The 18601-nt window shown below is 44.1% G+C and overlaps 1 protein-coding gene across 4 annotated transcripts in view; it reads left to right on the top strand.

The window, feature by feature from the left end:
* Positions 1-18601, top strand: part of alcama (activated leukocyte cell adhesion molecule a) — a 316807-nt gene that overhangs the window by 228989 nt on the left and 69217 nt on the right. For all 4 annotated transcript variants that reach the window (XM_068040899.1, XM_068040901.1, XM_068040900.1 and 1 more), the window contains one exon: positions 11748-11851. In XM_068040899.1, coding sequence (XP_067897000.1) covers positions 11748-11851 — 104 coding nt within the window. The remainder of the gene's footprint in view (positions 1-11747; positions 11852-18601) is intronic.

Below are 18601 nucleotides of genomic sequence, written 5' to 3'. Positions count from 1 at the left end.
TCCACTATCTTTGCAGCTACCTCTTTTAGAACCCGAGGATGTAGGCTATCCAGTCCTTGGGATTTGTCAGATTTTAGTTCCGTAACTTCCTCTGGTACTTTGCTGATAAATTACCATAATTTTCTCACTCTTCCTAGTGCCTGGGTTGCCCTTTATTTTTGACATGTAATTTGTGTCTTCTACTTTGAAGACAGCCACACAATATTTGTTCAATGTCTCTGCCATTTCCTCATTTCCCATGACAATTTCTCATTCTCTGCCTCTAAAGGACCAACGTTTACTTTAGATACTTCCTTCTTTTTACACACATGTAAAAGCTATGACAATCTGTTTTTATATTCCTGGCTAGCTTACTCTCATTCATTTTTTTTTCTTTTTTAAGACACTCCCAATCCTCAGGCTTGCTACTATTTTTTACAACATACTAAGCCTCTTCTTTTAACCTAATATAATCCGAAAATTCACTAGTAAGCTACGAATGGATTTTTTTTTAGTTTTTGTTTTTTAATGGAATGTACTTTTGTTGAAAATTGTGAATTGTTTCTTTAAATGTTTCCCACTGTTTATTTACCACCATACTTTTTGGTCTATTTACCTAATCAACCTTAGCCAGCTCTCCCCTCATGCCTACGTAATTGGAGTTTTTTAAGTTCAAGATTTGTTTTTGGTTCTGGAGTATGTCGCTTTCAAACTTAATGTGGAATTCAATTGCGTTATGATTACTTTTTCCTAGCGGATCTTGTACTGAGATTACTGTCAGGAAAAACCCTAAATGCCAAATGAGAAATATTTAATTTCATTGGTTGGAAACTTGCATTAGACTTTTTAATAGAAGCAAAACCCTACAGTAACTAAAAAAAAAAACACTATCAGCCATCTAGCTACTGCCATTTACATCTGAAATACCAGGAGATTGAACTGGAGACAAAAAGTCGAACAAGAAGCCCAGCCAGAATAATGCTTTGGCTAACTGAGTACATTAGCCACATCACCCTTGATAGCAGGACATTCCAAACCATCTCGAGGCATTCATAAATGGAGACGTCCCTCCAGGGGGTAAACACTGCCAACCTGACCTAAGAGAAGTTTTGGGTTTTAGACTTTGGACCTCATTAGAAACAAAGGGGAGTGAGAGAACCATGTTACCATCTGTTCATCTCTGAAGAAACTGGAAGTTTTGTCACGTAGGCAAGCTGACAAGCAGTAACCGAGTGGATAGCAGCTAAGAAGGCTGCTGCTCCCGTCTCTCTCTCTCTCTCTCTCCCTCCCTCCCTCCCTCCCTCCCCAGAAAACATCAAGTGAAAACCGTCTGCGACTAGGGGACCCTTCAAACCTACAGACTGCTACAGCCAGCAACAGGCGAAGAAAGCCAACTGCAATTCTGCCTTCAAGCAACCCTGAGCAAAGCAGGCCAATCAAAGTGCACTTTGATTAGTGAGGACTTCAAGACTACAGCTTCAGCCAAGCACTACTGGATTTACAGACTGTATTTAAGTTCCATTTATTCTGGACTTTAGTCCAATCACCAAATCTATTTTCCCTCCTGTAATCTATTTGTTTGTGTGTGATTGTCGTGTGAATATGTAGCGTATTTTTAAATGGGGTTAGAGTGTTAAGTATAATAAACTTACCTCTTTCTTGTTTAAATTCAAGAAAACCTGTCTGGTTCTTTTGCAATCACAAAAAGGAAAAGGCAAAACACTCACAGAGGTGGTAAGCCCAATCACTTTAAAAAGAATAAACCCTGTGGCAGGCAAATAAGAGGAAAGGGCAAGAGGGGAGCCTGAGACCCCCTCCTCACCTGGCTGTAACATTACTACTTAACCCTGCCTTATTGCACTGTACTAGATCTAAAATAGCTTTATCCCTAGGTGGTTCCACAATGTATTGTTTGAGGAAACTGTCATGAAAGCATTTTACACTCATCTTCAGACCACCTTTGCCAATTTGATTAGTCAAGCTTGGTGAAGATTGATGTCCCCCACAATTATTGCATTGCCTTTGTTACGAGTTCCAATAATTTCTTGCTTAATGCTCCATCCAACAGCGTAACTATTGTTAGGGGGCCAATAAATTACTCGCACCAGCATTTTCTGACCCTTGTTATTCCTAATCTCTATTCCCCCCCCCCCCCCCCACCCCCGTATTGATTCTAATTCCTGATTTTCTGAGCCTTTCTCACTACTGTCCTTATGTCATCTTTTACTATCAGGGCTACTCCTCCTTTTCCATTCTGTTAGTCTTTTCGAAATTTTGTATACCCTGGAGTATTTATTTCCCAATCTTGGTCACCTTGTAACTATATCTGTGCAATGGCGATTAGATCTAAGCCATTTATCTCTATTTGTGCCACTAGTTCATCTAACTTATAGCAAATGCTTCGTGCACTCCGATAAAAAGCCTTTAATTTTTTTTTACCACTATTCTTTGCATGAATCTTCTTTGCTGATGCACTATTACCATTAAACTCTCTGACTCTTCCTGTCCCACTCTCCTTATCTTTACCCAAACTGTTCTATTGCCCCGACTTTTCTCTTTGGATTTATAAATCTGTCTTCATTTGAACCTTCACCCACCACCTCCCGCCCACCCCCCCACCCCACATCCCGCCTCTGTTAGTTCACAGCCCTATCGATGGCCCTGACAGCCCTAGATATATGATTCGCCAGGAGACAGCTTAGTTTAAATGGAGCCCATCCCAACAAAACCGTTCCCTCTTTCCTGAATAGTGGTCCCAGTGCCCCGTGAATCAAAACCCCTTCTTCCCACACCACTCTGAGCCATCCATTTAATTCACTGATCTGTATTACCCTATGCCAATTGGCATGTGGCTCAGGTAACAATGCAGAGATGATTACCTTTGAGGTTCTGCATTTTAATTTGGACCCTAGCTTCTCAAACGCTCTCAGCAGAACATCATTCTTAGTTGAACCTATGTTTTCGGTTTCTACGTGGACCACGGTAACTGAATCCTCCCCTTCCCACTGCAACTTTGTCTCCAGCCACAAGGGCATGTCATTAACTCTGGCACCAGGTAGGCAATACAACCATCGGCGCTCTTGGCTATGGCTGCAGAGAACAGTTTCTGTCCCCCTGACTATACTGTTTCCTATTGCTAACACATTCCTTTTCACTCCCCCCACTTGAATGGCATCCTGCGCCAAGGTGCCCTGGTCAGTTTGCTCATCCATCCTGCAGTCCTTGTTCCAGTCCACACAAGGGAGCAAGTACCTGTTGGCCAAAGTCTAGGGCTGAGGCTCCTCTATCACTGGATCTCCATACCTGCTTAGCTTGCAGTCATACCCTTGTGTTCTGGACCATTGATTAACTCTAAAGTTCGGCTTAACCTAAGGGGTGTGACTGCCTCCTGGAACAAAGTGTGCCGGTAACTCTCCTGCGCCCTCATGTCCCACAATGTCAGCAACTGAGACGCCAGGTCAGCAGCTGTGAGTTGAAGTTGCTCAAGCTGCAGATACTTACCATAAATATGGTTGTTCAAGATTGCAGTGAATTGCACAAATTCCCACATGTTGCAGTCACGGCACACCACCATCCCTGCCATGTCTGTCCGACATTTATTTATTTATTTGATTAGTTACTTTAGTTAACTAAATTAGTAGCTAATTAATATTGCTGAAAATAGAGACATCATGTTGAAGCTTTTCGTCTTGCACTCATCAGGACAATCGCAAGCACAACCAATGTAAGGGAAAACAAACGACTTATACTGCATGAGAAGAGAGTGCTGATTGGTTGGCAAGTGAACTCTGATTGGTAGAGGCGTTGCCATGGCGAATGCACCAGTTTACGGTGACTGGCAGTTAACTGCCAAGCTTTGTTTAAAATTTAAACCAGGCAGCTTGACTCAGATTGGTCAAGGCATTGCTCTGAGGAATGAACCAGCGAAAGGCTGTCACTTACCTTTGTCAGCTGAAACAGGCGCAATGTTTGTACATATTCTTTCTGTCTGCAAAGAACAGGGCCCTGTGTATTAATATGTGTCGCTTCCAGTGCGCACAAATGTGCCACACTGCGAGCTCCACTGACAATCTTAAGTTGGTTGTCAGCATAATTTTTAGCACAGTGTGGATTATTTAGCAAATGTTATCCAATTGCGGAATCACATTTAATGTTGGACACTGTGTTTTGAGTTTTGCAAGCACAGGCTTGTTCGTTATGGCCTGTACCTTGTCCCTTCTGTTCACAACAGGCATGTTGTTTGATACGATCCGCCTGTCTTTGGGACGTATGGCCTATATACCTAGCATCACACTGGCATTCAAATTCATATATCACATTACTCATTTGTGTGATAGACAGAACGTCTTTTTGGCTTGACAGCAGCATCCTGTTAGAGGCGAGCACCACACATGTTGCTACTGCATAGTAGCAGCACAAAACAGCTAACTTCACCTTTTGCTCAAATTTTAGGGATACATTATCCTTCCAGGGTAATTTGAGGTAGACTGAGCACTTTTTAGGGCCGAAAAAGACGGCCTTAGCCCCGTTCAAAAGTTTATGCGATATACAGTGAGAAATGATCTGATCATTGTCACGCAGGATGCCTTTGATTCACCCTATTTCAACATCAGGCTTGCATGGTCAGCAAATGGCTCGGGCCCTATTTGAGGTTGCCAATAAGATCAATCTTATAGCATGTGGAACTGTAAGAATCCCAACGTGTGTATTGACCAGTGAAGGTAGGTTTGAATTGCAATGCCAGTGTGATGTTAGGTATATAGGCCGTACGTCCCAAAGACAGGCGGATCATATCAAACAACATGTCCCTTCTGCTGTTCGCAACGGGCAAGGTACAGGCTGTACCCAACCAGCCCATGCTTGCAAAATTCAAAACACAGTGTCCAACATTAGATGTGATTCCACGATTGGACAATATTTGCCAAATAATCCTCGGTGTGCTGATAACCAATTTAAGATTGTCAGTAGGGCTCGCAGTGTGGTGCATTTGCACGTACTGGAAGCTACATATATTAATAAACAGGGCCCTGTTCTTTGCAGACAGAAAGAATATATACAAACATTGCGCCTGTTTCAGCTGAACAAAATAAGTAACAGCCATTCGCTGGTTCATTCCTCAGGGCAATGCCTTGACCAATCAGAGTCAAGCTACCTAGTTTAAATTTTAAACAAATCTTGGCAGTTAACTGTCAGTAAACTGGTGCATTCGTCATGGCAACGTCACTACCAATCAGAGTTCACTTGCCAACCAATCAGCACTCTCTTCTCATGCAGTATAAGTTGTTGTTTTCCCTTACATTGGTTGTGCTTGCGATTGTGCTGATGAGTGCATGACGAAAAGCCTCAACAAAATGTCTCTGATTTCAGCAATACGTTCTGTACTGCTAAACGACTATAACTAATTAATTCCCGTTCCGAAGAAGGGTCACTGACCCGAAACGTTAACTCTGCTTCTCTTTCTACAGATGCTGCCAGACCTGCTGAGTGAATCCAGCATTTCTTGTTTTTGTTTCAGATTTCCAGCATCCGCAGTATTTTGCTTTTATATAACTAATTAATAGCTAGTTATAGTTGCCTAGCTTGGAGACAAAAGAGGAACACTCGGTCACCAGCCACTGGAGGTGAAACAAAAAGAATAAAAAGCAGCACCTCCTTCCCCCTCTGCACCGAAATCCCGCTTGTAACAAATTCCCAACTTAGCACTCGGGTTGCGAAGAGCTCTGTTCCCAGATCACTCTGTGTGGTAGCAAACACTGGTTACTTCCATAGAGAGCTCATGACTCACATCCAACTTCAAACTGCTAAGTCAACTTGCTGCTACAGCAATTAACACTTATTCAGGCAACCACTTTGAGTTCATAGAATCATAGAATAGTTATAACACAGAAGGAGGCCATTTGGCTTGTCGTGCCCTTGCTGGCTCTCTGCAAGAGCAACTCAGCTAGTCTTATTCCTCTGCCTTTTCCCTGTAGCCCTGCTAATTTTTTCTCTTTGGATACTTATCCAGTTCTCCTTTAAAGGCCTCAATTGAATCTGCCTCCACCACACTCTCAGGCAGTGGCAGTGCTTACTAGATCCTAAATACTTGCTGCATAAAAAAAGTTCTTCCTATATCGCTGTTACTTCTTTTGCCTTAAATTGCTATCTTCTGGTTCTGTATCCAATGGCAATGGGAACATTTTCTCCCTATCTGCTCTTCATGATTTTGAACACCTCTATCTTAATGTTCTCTTCTCCAAAGGGAACAGACACAGCTTCTCCAATCTATCCATGTAACTGAAGTTCCTCATCCCTGGAACCATTCTTGTGAATCTTTTCTGCACCCTCTCTAAAGCCTTCACATCCTTCCTAATTGTGGTGTCCAGAACTGGACACAATACTCCAGTTGAGGCCGAACCAGTGTTTTATACAGTGGCGTGGAAGGAGCCATGATGAAATAATGAAATGGAAGAATGATGAATTTAAAAAATTCAACTGCTAAACAAAATCACAAGAACATGGACACTTATACACAGTAAAAATGGAGTAGCGGCCATGCAACCCCTCCTATACTGGACATCCACAAACGCATCTGCAAGGACAAGGCTCATTAATCTTAACTGAAATAGCTCTGGGGAGAACCCCTTTGAAATTGAAAGGAGCTATTGCATATTAGTGACTCTGATCGATATAAATGGATTAACAGAGGATGCTGGAGGCAGTCTGGCTCATAGCCAAACCAAGGTGAATAAGGTGTGAAGCAGCAACGTCGTTACAGAATGATTCCCATTCAAACATTAAATGATAGCCATGGTTATCATATCGTGGCCCATTGTGTGGTCACAACACGGGAGAAGGCCATGTGTCTCCTAACATAAGCTAATATGAGAGATTTTACCTTAAAACGGTAGCTGTCTGGCGAGAAAGAGGAAGATCAAACCAACATCACAGCCTGTGAGAAGGATCCAGAGCAAGCAATCCTGCTGACCAAGAACAGCCACCATAGCAGTGACATCACAAAGTGATTTTAAGACCAACCATCTGAGAAGGTAACAAACTACACACCACCAGCTTTGGGCTCTGTTACAACCACTAGAGCTCTCCCGTCCTCCACACAAGTTCAAGACTGCGAATAATCAGGCCTGCAACTTTTTAAAGAAAGACTTTTCTACCCGAGAAGACGCATTCTTCTGTAAATCACGAACACTTACCTACTTGGGACTTTAAACTACCTCTTACCCTTTTCTCTTTATCTGTCTATTCTTGTGTATGTACACGTGGGTGAATATGTGTGTACAGTTGTGATCATTTTGGGATTTGTTTTAAAATAAATGTTAGGTTTTCTTGTAGGTAAAAGAAGTCATTGTCTATTTATTTGACCCTAAAGACACTCACGGGCTAAAGCATAATTTTAACAATACATGATTGCGGTCTGTTGGGAGGTGAACAGTGGGAACCACCCACACCCCTTACCACATGTCCATAGCAATAGATTTATCATAACCTCCTTGTTTTTGTACTTTATGCCTCTATTTATAAATCCCGGGAGCCTGTTTGCTTTATTAACTGCATTTTCAACCTGCTCCACAGCCTTCAGTGATTTATGCACATCTACCCCCAGGTCCTTCTGTTCCTGCATCCCCTTTAGAATTATGCCCTCTAATTTATATTGCCTCTCCTCGTTCTTCCTACCAAAATGAATCACTTCATACTTTTCTGCAGTAAATTTCATCTGCCACTTGTCTGCCCATTCCGCCAGACTGTCTGTGTCTTTTTGAAGTTTATCGCTATCCCCCTCACTATTCACAATACTTCCAAGTTTTGTGTTGCCTGCAAATTTTGAAATTGTGCCCTGTACACCCAAGTCTGTCTCATTAATATATATCAAGAAAAGCAGGGGTCCCCACACCAACCTCTGGTGAACCCCACCTTCCTCCAGTCTGAAAAACAACCATTCACAACTGCTCTCTGTTTCCTGTCAACTCAGCCAATTTTGTATCCAGGCTGCTACTGTCCCATTTATTTCACTCTAACTTTGCTGACAAGCCTGTTATGTGGCACTTTATCAATGCCTTTTAGAAGTCCATGTACACCACATCAACTGCATTACCCTAATCAAATCTCTGTTACCTCATCAAAAAACTCAAGCAAGTTAGTTACACACGATTTTCCCTCAACAAATCTGTGCTGGTTTCCCTTAATTAATCCATATTTGTCCAAGTCACTATTAATATTGTCTCAAATTATCATTTCTAAAAGCTTTCTCACCACTGCAGTTGAACTGACTGGCCTGTAGTTGTCCTTATACCCTTTTTTGAACAAGGGTATAACAGTTGCAATTCTCCAGTCCACTGGCACTACACCTGTAGCTAAGAAGGATTGGAAGATTATGGCCAGTGCCTCCACATTTTCCACCCTTACTTCCCTAAGTATCCCTGTATGCATCTCATCCAGTCCTGGTGACTTATCAACTTTAAGTACAGCCAACCTATCTAATACCTCTTTATCAATTTTTAGTCCATCCAATGTCTCAACTACCTTTCTTTCACCATGACCTTGGGCAGCATTTTGTTCCTTGGTAAAGGCAGATGCGAAGTACTCATTTAATAGCTCATCCATGCCCCCTGCCTCCATGCTTAAATCCCCTTTTATGTCCCGAATCAGCCCCACTCCTTTTACCACCCTTTTACTGTTTATGTGCCTATAGAAGATTTTGGATTCCCTTTTATGTTTGCTGCCCGTCTCTTCTCATACTCTTTGCTTCTTTTATTTGTTCTCTCACTTCCCCTCCACACCTGCTATATTCAGCCTGGTTTTCAACTGTATTATCAACCTGACATCTCTCATATGCATCCTTTTTTTGCTTCATCTTACTCTGTATCTCTTTGCACATCTGGGGAGCTCTGAATCTGTTTGCTCCACCTTTCCCTCTCATGGGAATGTACCTTGACTGTACCTGAGCTATTTCCTCTTTAAAAGATGCTTGGGTCAGTTGATAGTTTACAGCCACTGCCAGGCAGTTTCTGTTAACTAAATATCTTAACTAGCTTGCAGTTTTAAAATTCTAAGTCAGAAACTGACTGTTAATCTAAATTACAGCTTGAGAATTACTTACCAGAGGGCGGCACAGTGGCGCAGTGGTTAGCACCGCAGCCTCACAGCTCCAGGGACCCGGGTTCGATTCCGGGTACTGCCTGTGTGGAGTTTGCAAGTTCTCCCTGTGTCTGCGTGGGTTTTCTCCGGGTGCTCCGGTTTCCTCCCACAAGCCAAAAGACTTGCAGGTTGATAGGTAAATTGGCCATTATAAATTGTCACTAGTATAGGTAGGTGGTAGGGAAATATAGGGACAGGTGGGGATGTTTGGTAGGAATATGGGATTAGTGTAGGATTAGTATAAATGGGTGGTTGATGTTCGGCACAGACTCGGTGGGCCGAAGGGCCTGTTTCAGTGCTGTATCTCTAATCTAAATCCAGAGAGATCCCACTTGCACCAAATTCCTGACTTAGCACTCAGTCTACAAAGTACTCTATTCCCAGCTCAATTTGTGCTCCCCATTCACCTTCACCTTTTGTAGTTAGTTTCTCATGAACTGGACATTCCTTTGGTGAACAGCTTACTTCTTATCAAAGTCAGCATTCATCAGGAAACAATTCCTAATGATTTTGCTGGACATTGTTCTTTGCAACAATGATCGCATACATATATGAAGATATTACTACATTATTTTGTGAAGCATTCAGTAAATACATTAGATGCAGTTCTGGTAGCAATTGGGGGCACAGAGGGGCAAGTCTATCAATTTAAAATAAACCAGTGGAAGTGGTGAAATGTTGTGGAAGCTAATGTAGTTTGCTGTTAGAGTACAGAGGCATGAGTCTACCATGAATAGAAAGTAATAAAAGCACATTGTTGTATCCACACAGTGGGCTTGATGTTGCCAAGCCCACGACATCGGGCTCTGTGGCTGGGGGGCCGGAGGATGGTTGCAGCAGAGGCCCGCCACGGAGGCCCGGCCCGATCCTCCCAATGGCAGCAAGGCTACATATATCTATATTTATAATATCTACATATTTAAATCAATGAAATGAATAAATTTAAATTAACTTACCTGCAATCTTCCAGGCCCACTGCATTCCTCAGTGCAGCAGCCAGCACTCCCGTGCCTTCAATTCCCCATTTGGGAAAAGCTGGCTTGACACTGGTGGGGAAGAGGGATGAGTTAAGATTTCCAGTGCAGGGGGTGGTGGGGATGGGGTCCGATAAAACATGACTGTAGGGGATGGTGGGAAGGGGTGAACTTTAAACTTTTTGCAGTCTTGGGGTGGGGTGGGGGGGGGGGTGCGGGAAGGCCTGATTTAAAAGGTAAGTGTTTTGTGGGGGAAGGGCAGATAGTTAATGTAATTGTTATTTGGGGGTGGGAAAGGGGCATTAGAATTTTATTTGATAAATTTTGTGGGGGTCTATCTTTAAAAATTTAAATATGCCGGCAGGGCTGGCTGCCCTTTAAAAATGGCACCAGCGCCTGCGCACAGGCAGCTGACGACATTGCTGGTGTCGGACAGCCCGTCCCCTCCACGTGATTGGGGAGGGGGAGGGGGGGGGGGCTCTTCAGTTTGAGCTCGTCACCGGGGGCAACGGTGGTCTCTTTAAAAATCCAGCCCAGTGATGTATGTATAAATGGAGGTGCTGCACTGGATTTTAATACAATTCGTGTTATCCCTTATTGGGATAATCTTTTAGTGCCTCATCCTGGATCATGGAAGAACCTAAATGTGATCCACATTCATTTTTAAATGTTCTTCAATAATATTTAAGCCCCTTACACAAGAACCGTGTCAGTTCTGAGCAGGAGTAAGAAGGATGTTATGGGAAGCATTATTGAATTTGTAGATTTTTAGAAGGCTTTCAAAAATGGGGAGTGATATAGGAAAGCAAAGGTGTTTGGGAGGGATGTTCTACATTGTGAGCACAAGATGGCTCAAAGCTCTGTCTTTAGTGGTGGAGGGACCAGGAAATGCTCAGTCAAAAAAATTATCAATTTAAGCAGTAATAGTTGTGGATTAGTCATCATCCTTTGAAATTAGATGCCAGCTTCACTATATAAAGAATATAATTCATATAAGATGCAGGAAGTCTCCAATGGCCACTGAAATTAGTGAGTGAAATTGATGCACGGAGGACAAGGGGCTATTATCATTATCACGCTTTCTCATTGTCATCTCTGTATCGCTGCTTGTCTTTGACTTTTCTTTACTCTTTCTCTCTCATTCTCTCCGTGAATCTGTCTGGCCTTCCAGTTCCTGCCCTGTACTTCTCAGTCCCTCTGTCGGCCTCTCACACACTATTCTGCTATATGTCTCTCTCTCTCTCCTGTAAACCTTCCATTATTTCTATATGCCTCACATGCACTTTCTATAACTCGCTTTCTCATTCTCTGTTTCTCTCTGTGTATTACTCACTTTACTTTTTCTGCTCACCTGCCAAAAAGACTTGGATCTAAGCATGAGGCTCTTGCCATCTGATTGCTCTAGAAAATAACATGGCTGTCTTTAGATAAAAGAAAGGGGAAGGCCTGAGCCTGGAAAAAAAGGGGATGGGGGTGAGGACTTGACCTGACAAGGGGGAGATAGCTGGGATGGGGACCAGGACTTGAGCTGGGAAATACTTGTATGTCAGGTTAGGTGGTCTTGTTGCTGCCCTTGAGTCTGTTGAGAGCTAGATAAAAACAGGTAGATAGATATGTCCCAGTTTATACGTAAATGTGAATTGATAATGTACTTTTTTTCAGCTCATGCAATGACCACAGTGCCTGCAATGGTTGGAGAAAATGTAACACTGTTTTGTGAGGCGACAACAGGTGGTGATGATTTGACCTTGGTGTCATGGAGAGTGGTGAGTAATTTATAGACTGTATCAGTTTCTCTGATGTTGTTAATAAAACCAATTACTGATGTGAAGCATTTCTAAGGTAGTTGCGGCTTCGGGTTTTTTTTCCGATGTAAAGGGGGCTGATCGGCCCGCTGCTGTTGAAGGGGTCATACTGCTGTGAAGTGTTCACTAGTGCTAATCCAGTGCGGCATTTCCTGCCCTGTTCTCCCCGCCCCCGCTAGTCTAATGGGTACCCAGCATGCACCTGTACTGTACAGGCTTTTGATGAAGAACCAGATGGCTGTTGTGCCGGTTTGCAGCACTAATGCTAGTGGAAAGCAACTAAGGATTTTCAGACTTTAAAAAAAAATAATTTTGCTATTTGTAACTTTTTTACACCTCTTGTTTTCTCTCAATTTTTTTTAAATATGCAAAGTTTTACATGCTGTCAAGACATGGTTTTGTAATGTGATAGATACTGTTTACATATTTCAGAATACACGCAGGTAAATCTAGGGAGGACCAAACACAATTATACAGCTCTATAGGTTAGGGTGAAGGATGTGCATGGCTGGGGTTCTTGTGGTCAGGGTTATAGTGGGCTTGTGAGGGCAAGTGGGAGGTGTCACTTTAGGCTACAGTGACAATAGACCCTTGTCAGCATTATGCTGGGTTACTGGAGACTATATACTCAGCAGGTAGCTCCAAAACTGTTGTAATAGTGGAAATTTTGGGTGTGAGGCTGGCCCACAGGCAAGGACCCCATGTCTCCTGGTATCTCTCAAAGTCTGTGCACAAGCCTATACTTTACTTGTTCTGACCAGCAGATGTCCCACATGTGCCTAGACCATGTTCTTTGGTCAGTTCCACAACAACGGGAAGCATCTGCTTGCTGCCAGGAATGAGATTTTTGTAAGGTTACCAGTGGTAGAGGTTACTTACTCTGCCAGCAGTAGGCTGAGCACCCACTTGCTTGGGTTACGTGAGATGGTTAGGTTTATCACAGCTTCACGAGCCTCCTACATCTGTCTTGGGACAATGGAGCAGGATCAGAATGTATGCAGGACTGTGTCATTTCAGCAACAGTTCTGTAAGTATTATTCAAATGCCAAGATCAAGTGGAATCTGTTTCTGCAGTGTGACTAAGTGAGAATTGATAATGGTTGCGCATCCCGTCTGATGCAAAGATAGACATTACTGAGTAGAGGGGTTTAAGTTGGATGGCTTTGTGTTTATCAGGAAATGGAAGGGAGGGAGGAACTCAAGAAAATTACAATTAACAGGGAAGTGGTACTGAGCAAATTGTTAGAACTGCTGGCTGAGAAGTCCCTGGATCCTGGTGGACTTCATCCTAGGGTCTAAAAGAAGTGGCTAGTGAGATAGTTGATGCATTGGTTTAAATTTCCCAAAATTCCCTAGATTCAAGGAAGGTTCTGCTGGACTGGAAAATAGTGAATGTATTTTATTCAAAAAGGGAGGGAGACAGAAATCAGGAAACTACAGGCCAGTTAGCTTAACATCTGTCTTAGGGAAAATGTTAGAAGCTATTATTTAAAATGTTATAAGAGGGCACTTATAAAAATTGAAGGTCATTAGGCAGAGTCAACATGGTTTTGTTAAAGGAAAATCATGTTTAACTAATTTATTGGAGTTCTTTAAGGAAGTAGAATGTGCTGTGCATAAAGGGGAACTGGTGGATGTACTCAACTAGATTTCCGGAAGGCATTTGATAAGGTGCCACATCAAAGGTTATTGTGGGGAAAAAAGCTCATGGTGTAGGGGTAACATATTGGCATGGATAGAAGATTGGCTAGCTAACAGGAAACAGACAGTCGGCATAAATGGGTAATTTTCTGGTTGGCAGTATGTAACAAGTGCTGGGGCCTCAACCTTTTACAATTTATGTAAATGACTTAGATGAAGAGACCAAAGGTATGGTTGCTAAATTTGCTGATGACACAAAGATAGGTAGGAAAGTAGGTTGTGAAGAGGACACAAGGAGGCTACAAAGGGATAAAGATAGGTTAAATGCGTGGGCAAAGATCTGGCAGATGGAGTATATTGTGGGAAAATGCAAAGTTGTCCATTTTGGCAGGAAGAATAACAAAGAAGCATATTATCTAAATGGTGAGAGATTGCAGAGCTCTGAGATGCAGAGGGATCTGGGTGTTCTAGTGCATGAATCGCAAAAGGTTAGTATGTAGGGACAGAACGTAATTAGGAAAGCTAATAGAATGTTATCGTTTGTCGGGAGGGGAATTGAATACAAAAGTAGGGAGGTTGTGTTTCAGCTAAACAGGGTATTGGTGAGACCACATCTGGAGTACTGTGTACAGTATTGGTCTCTTTTTTTAAAAAAAGATGTAAATGCGTTGGAAGCAGTTCAAAGAAGGTTTACTAGACTGATACTTGGAATGGGTGGGCTATATTGTGAGGAAAGATTGGACAGGCTAGGCTTGTATCCGCTGGAATTTAGAAGAGTAAGAGCTGGCTTGATTGAAACATATAAGATCCTGAGGGGTCTTGACAGGGTGGATGTGGAAAGGCTGTTACCCCCTGTGAAAGAATCTAGAACCATGGGTCACTGTTTAAAAATAAGGGGTCGCCCATTTAAGACAGAGATGAGGTGAATTCTTTTCTCTGAGGGTTGAGTCTTTGGAACCGTCTTCGTCAAAAGGTGGCGGAAGCAGAGTCTTTGTGTTTAAGGCAGAGGTTGATAGATTCTTGATAAGCAAGGGGGTGAAAGGTTATCGGGGATAGGCAGGAATGTGGAGTTAAGGTTACAATCAGATCTGCCATGATCTTATTGAATGGTGGAGCAGGTTCGAAGGGCCGAGTGGCCTCCTGCTCCTAATTCGTATGTTCGTAGATGGTAAACTGTAATGAGGCCAGTTTGTAGTGGAGTTTACAGGGCACAGAGGCATCTTGGATTAACTGGTGTGCCTATAGGTAGCAGAAGTAGTTGTGTTGATATTAAATTGGCTAGTTCCTGCAAGGACTGAACTGCTGTTAGAACAGTTTTCTCAATCTAGTAATTCCTCTTTCATGCCATCCTTGAAGCTGATGGCTTGAAAATCATTAGGAACATCACTTTTGAGCCACAGAGGACCAATATGGCCCACTGACACCTTCAGTACAGCACAGGTTTCCTCCATATCACGACGGGCCAGGATACAATTGGGTATTTCTGTGTACCCATTAATTTTGGATTTTGTGAGCGAGGGAGCATATCTTGGAACAGATTTAGAGGAAAATCACCTTGTCAAAACAGATATTGAATGGCGCTCTTGTTCCAGGCAGATTCCTTGGAATTGGGTTGCCCAGTAATAGTGCTGAAAGTTTAGATGACTCTGATCACCTTTTTTGGGGAGTTGGAGTCATCGTGGAAGCATTCTTGGAGAGCTGGGAGAGACTTCATTGAAAATAGTGCGGAGTGCAGGGAGGGGCTTCACTGAAAAGAGCACAGAGTGCGGGGAGGGGCTTCACTGAAAAGAGCGCGGAGTGCAGGGAGGGGCTTCACTGAAAAGAGCGCGGGGAGCGGCTTCACTGAAAAGAGCACAGAGTGCGGGGAGGTGCTTCACTGAAAAGAGCACAGAGTGCGGGGAGGGGCTTCACTGAAAAGAGCACAGAGTGCGGGGAGGGGCTTCACTGAAAAGAGCACAGAGTGCGGGGAGGGGCTTCACTGAAAAGAGCACAGAGTGCGGGGAGGGGCTTCACTGAAAAGAGCACGGAGTGCGGGGAGGGGCTTCACTGAAAAGAGCACGGAGTGCGGGGAGGGGCTTCACTGAAAAGAGCACGGTGTGCGGGGAGGGGCTTCACTGAAAAGAGCAGGGAGGGGCTTCACTGAAAAGAGCACGGAGTGAGGGGAGGGGCTTCACTGAAAAGAGCACGGAGTGCGGGGAGGGGCTTCACTGAAAAGAGCAGGGAGGGGCTTCACTGAAAAGAGCACGGAGTGAGGGGAGGGGCTTCGTTAAAAAGAGCACGGAGTGCGGGGAGGGGCTTCACTGAAAAGAGCACGGAGTACGGGGAGAGGCTTCACTGAAAAGAGCACGGAGTACGGGGAGAGGCTTCACTGAAAAGAGCACGGAGTGCAGGAGGGGCTTCACTGAAAAGAGCACGGAGTACGAGGAGAGACGTCACTGTTAAGAGCACGGAATACGGGGAGAGACTTCACTGTTAAGAGCACGGAGTACGGGGAGAGACTTCACTGTTAAGAGCGCAGAGTACGGGGAGAGGCTTCACTGTTAAGAGCACGGAGTACGGGGAGAAGAGGGGCTTCACTGTTAAGAGCGCAGAGTACGGGGAGAGGCTTCACTGAAAAGAGCACGGAGTACGGGGAGAGGCTTCACTGAAAAGAGCACGGAGTACGAGGAGAGACTTCACTGTTAAGAGCGTGGAGTACGGGGAGAGACTTCACTGAAAAGAGCACGGAGTGCAGGGAGGGGCTTCACTGAAAAGAGCACGGAGTGCAGGGAGGGACCTCAATGAAAAAAGCACGGAGTACGGGGAGAGACTTCACTGTTAAGAGCGCAGAGTACGGGGAGAGGCTTCACTGTTAAGAGCGCGGTGTGCGGGGAGAGGCTTCACTGTTAAGAGCACGGTGTGCGGGGAGAGGCTTCACTGTTAAGAGCACGGTGTGCGGGGAGAGGCTTCACTGTTAAGAGCACGGTGTGCGGGGAGAGGCTTCACTGAAAAGAGCACGGAGTACGGGGAGAGGCTTCACTGAAAAGAGCACGGAGTGCAGGGAGGGGCTTCACTGAAAAGAGCACGGAGTGCAGGGAGGGGCTTCACTGAAAAGAGCACGGAGTGCAGGGAGGGACCTCAATGAAAAAAGCACAGAGTACGGGGAGAGACTTCACTGTTAAGAGCGCAGAGTACGGGGAGAGGCTTCACTGTTAAGAGCACGGTGTGCGGGGAGAGGCTTCACTGTTAAGAGCACGGTGTGCGGGGAGAGGCTTCACTGTTAAGAGCACGGTGTGCGGGGAGAGGCTTCACCGTTAAGAGCACGGTGTGCGGGGAGAGGCTTCACTGTTAAGAGCACGGTGTGCGGGGAGAGGCTTCACTGTTAAGAGCACGGTGTGCGGGGAGAGGCTTCACTGTTAAGAGCACGGTGTGCGGGGAGAGGCTTCACTGTTAAGAGCACGGTGTGCGGGGAGAGGCTATCCTGTTTCCTATCCTAGCCTCTAGCCTCTGTAGTTCAGTGGAATGAGCCCTTCAAAGAAAATCAAGTGTGACGTCACAGGCAAGCAAGTAGGTGATTGGTTGGGGAAGAAGCTACCTGTTCGGTGAGTATCTGGTAAGTGATTAAGGTCTATTCTAATCCTAACGTTTAAAATAGTAAAGGAACTAGTGGTAAGCTTAATAAACTATATAAAAAAAGGAAAATAAAATAAATAATTGAGTAAAATAATTAAGTAGTTAATTGAAACACATTAAGGATGGCAGGACAGGTGATGTGTCATGTGGGAGCTCCTGGATGCCAGTGTGATCCACGGCAAACACATCTGCAGTAAGTGTTTGTGGCTCGAAGAGCTTCAGCCCAGAGTCATTGAACTGAAGGCCAAGCCGCAGACAGTGCGATACATCAGGAAGGGGGAAAGTTAGCTGGACGTTTTGTACCAGGAGGCAGTCACACCCCTTAGGATAGGGCCTTCTGATTTGGTCAGTGGTCAGGGACAGGAGAGTGTGGCTGCAGCTGAGGCAGGTAAGGGGTCCCAGAGGGCAGGAGTGCAGCAGCCTCACCCTTTGCGATTGTTCAACAGGTTTGAGGTACTTTCAGCTTGTTTGGATGAGAATGAGGGCTGCAGGGTGGATGAGCAACCTGATCATGGCACCATGATACAGGAAGCCTTTCAAGTGGAGGGAGATAAACGGAATGTAGGGGTGGTAGGGGACAGTATAGTTAGGGGGATTGACACTGTTCTCTGCAGCAAAGAGCGAGAAAGGTTATCGGGGGCAGGTGGTAATGTGGAGAAATCAGTTCAGCCATGAACTTTTTGAATGGCGGAGGAGGCTTGAGGGGTCAAGTGGCCTACTCCTGCTCCTAATTTGTATGTTCGTATGTTTTTTTTCTGTCCAGACAAAACTGGTAAAAATGCTTGTCGCATTCCAGAATTCCTTATCTGGGATATAAATGGCAGCATTTACAACATGTGGAAGAGGTGGAAAGGCTCATTCTTTCTAATAAAAGCAAAATACTGCAGATGCTGGAAATCTGAAATAAAAACAGGAAATGCTGGAAATACTCAGCAGGTCTGGCAGTATCTGTGGAGAGAGAAGCAGAATTAACGTTTCAGGTCAGTGACCCTCTTCAGAACTGACAGATATTAGAAATGTAAAAGATTTTTAGCAACTAAGTGGGGGAGGGTGGGGGCCAGAGATAACAAAAGAGGTGTTGAGAGGACAAGGTCACAGAGAATAACTGACCAGAAGGCCATGGAGCAAAGGCAAACGGTATGTCAATGGTGTGCTGAAAGACAAAACGTTAGTACAGAGAGGGTGTGAATAGACTGTAGAGCACAAAGCACTCAAAGCACAAACATTAAAAAAATTTTTAAGCAGCAGTAACAGTGGGTAGGCACAAGACTAAACACACTAAAAATACCTAAAATAAAATAACCAAATAAAAAAGATCTAAAATAAAATAACCAAAGAAAAAAAGAAAAAGTAACTAAACATAAAAAGTGGGGGGGGGGGCCCATCATGCTCTGAAATTATTGAATCCAATGTTCAGTCCGGCAGGCTGTAGCGTGCTTAATCGATAAATGAGATGCT

This window comes from Heterodontus francisci, chromosome 10 (genome assembly GCF_036365525.1).
Source record: "Heterodontus francisci isolate sHetFra1 chromosome 10, sHetFra1.hap1, whole genome shotgun sequence".
In the NCBI taxonomy this organism is placed as follows: Eukaryota; Metazoa; Chordata; class Chondrichthyes; order Heterodontiformes; family Heterodontidae; genus Heterodontus; species Heterodontus francisci.
Note: the sequence above shows the minus strand (reverse complement) of the source record. Positions and strands in the feature narration are given on the sequence as shown.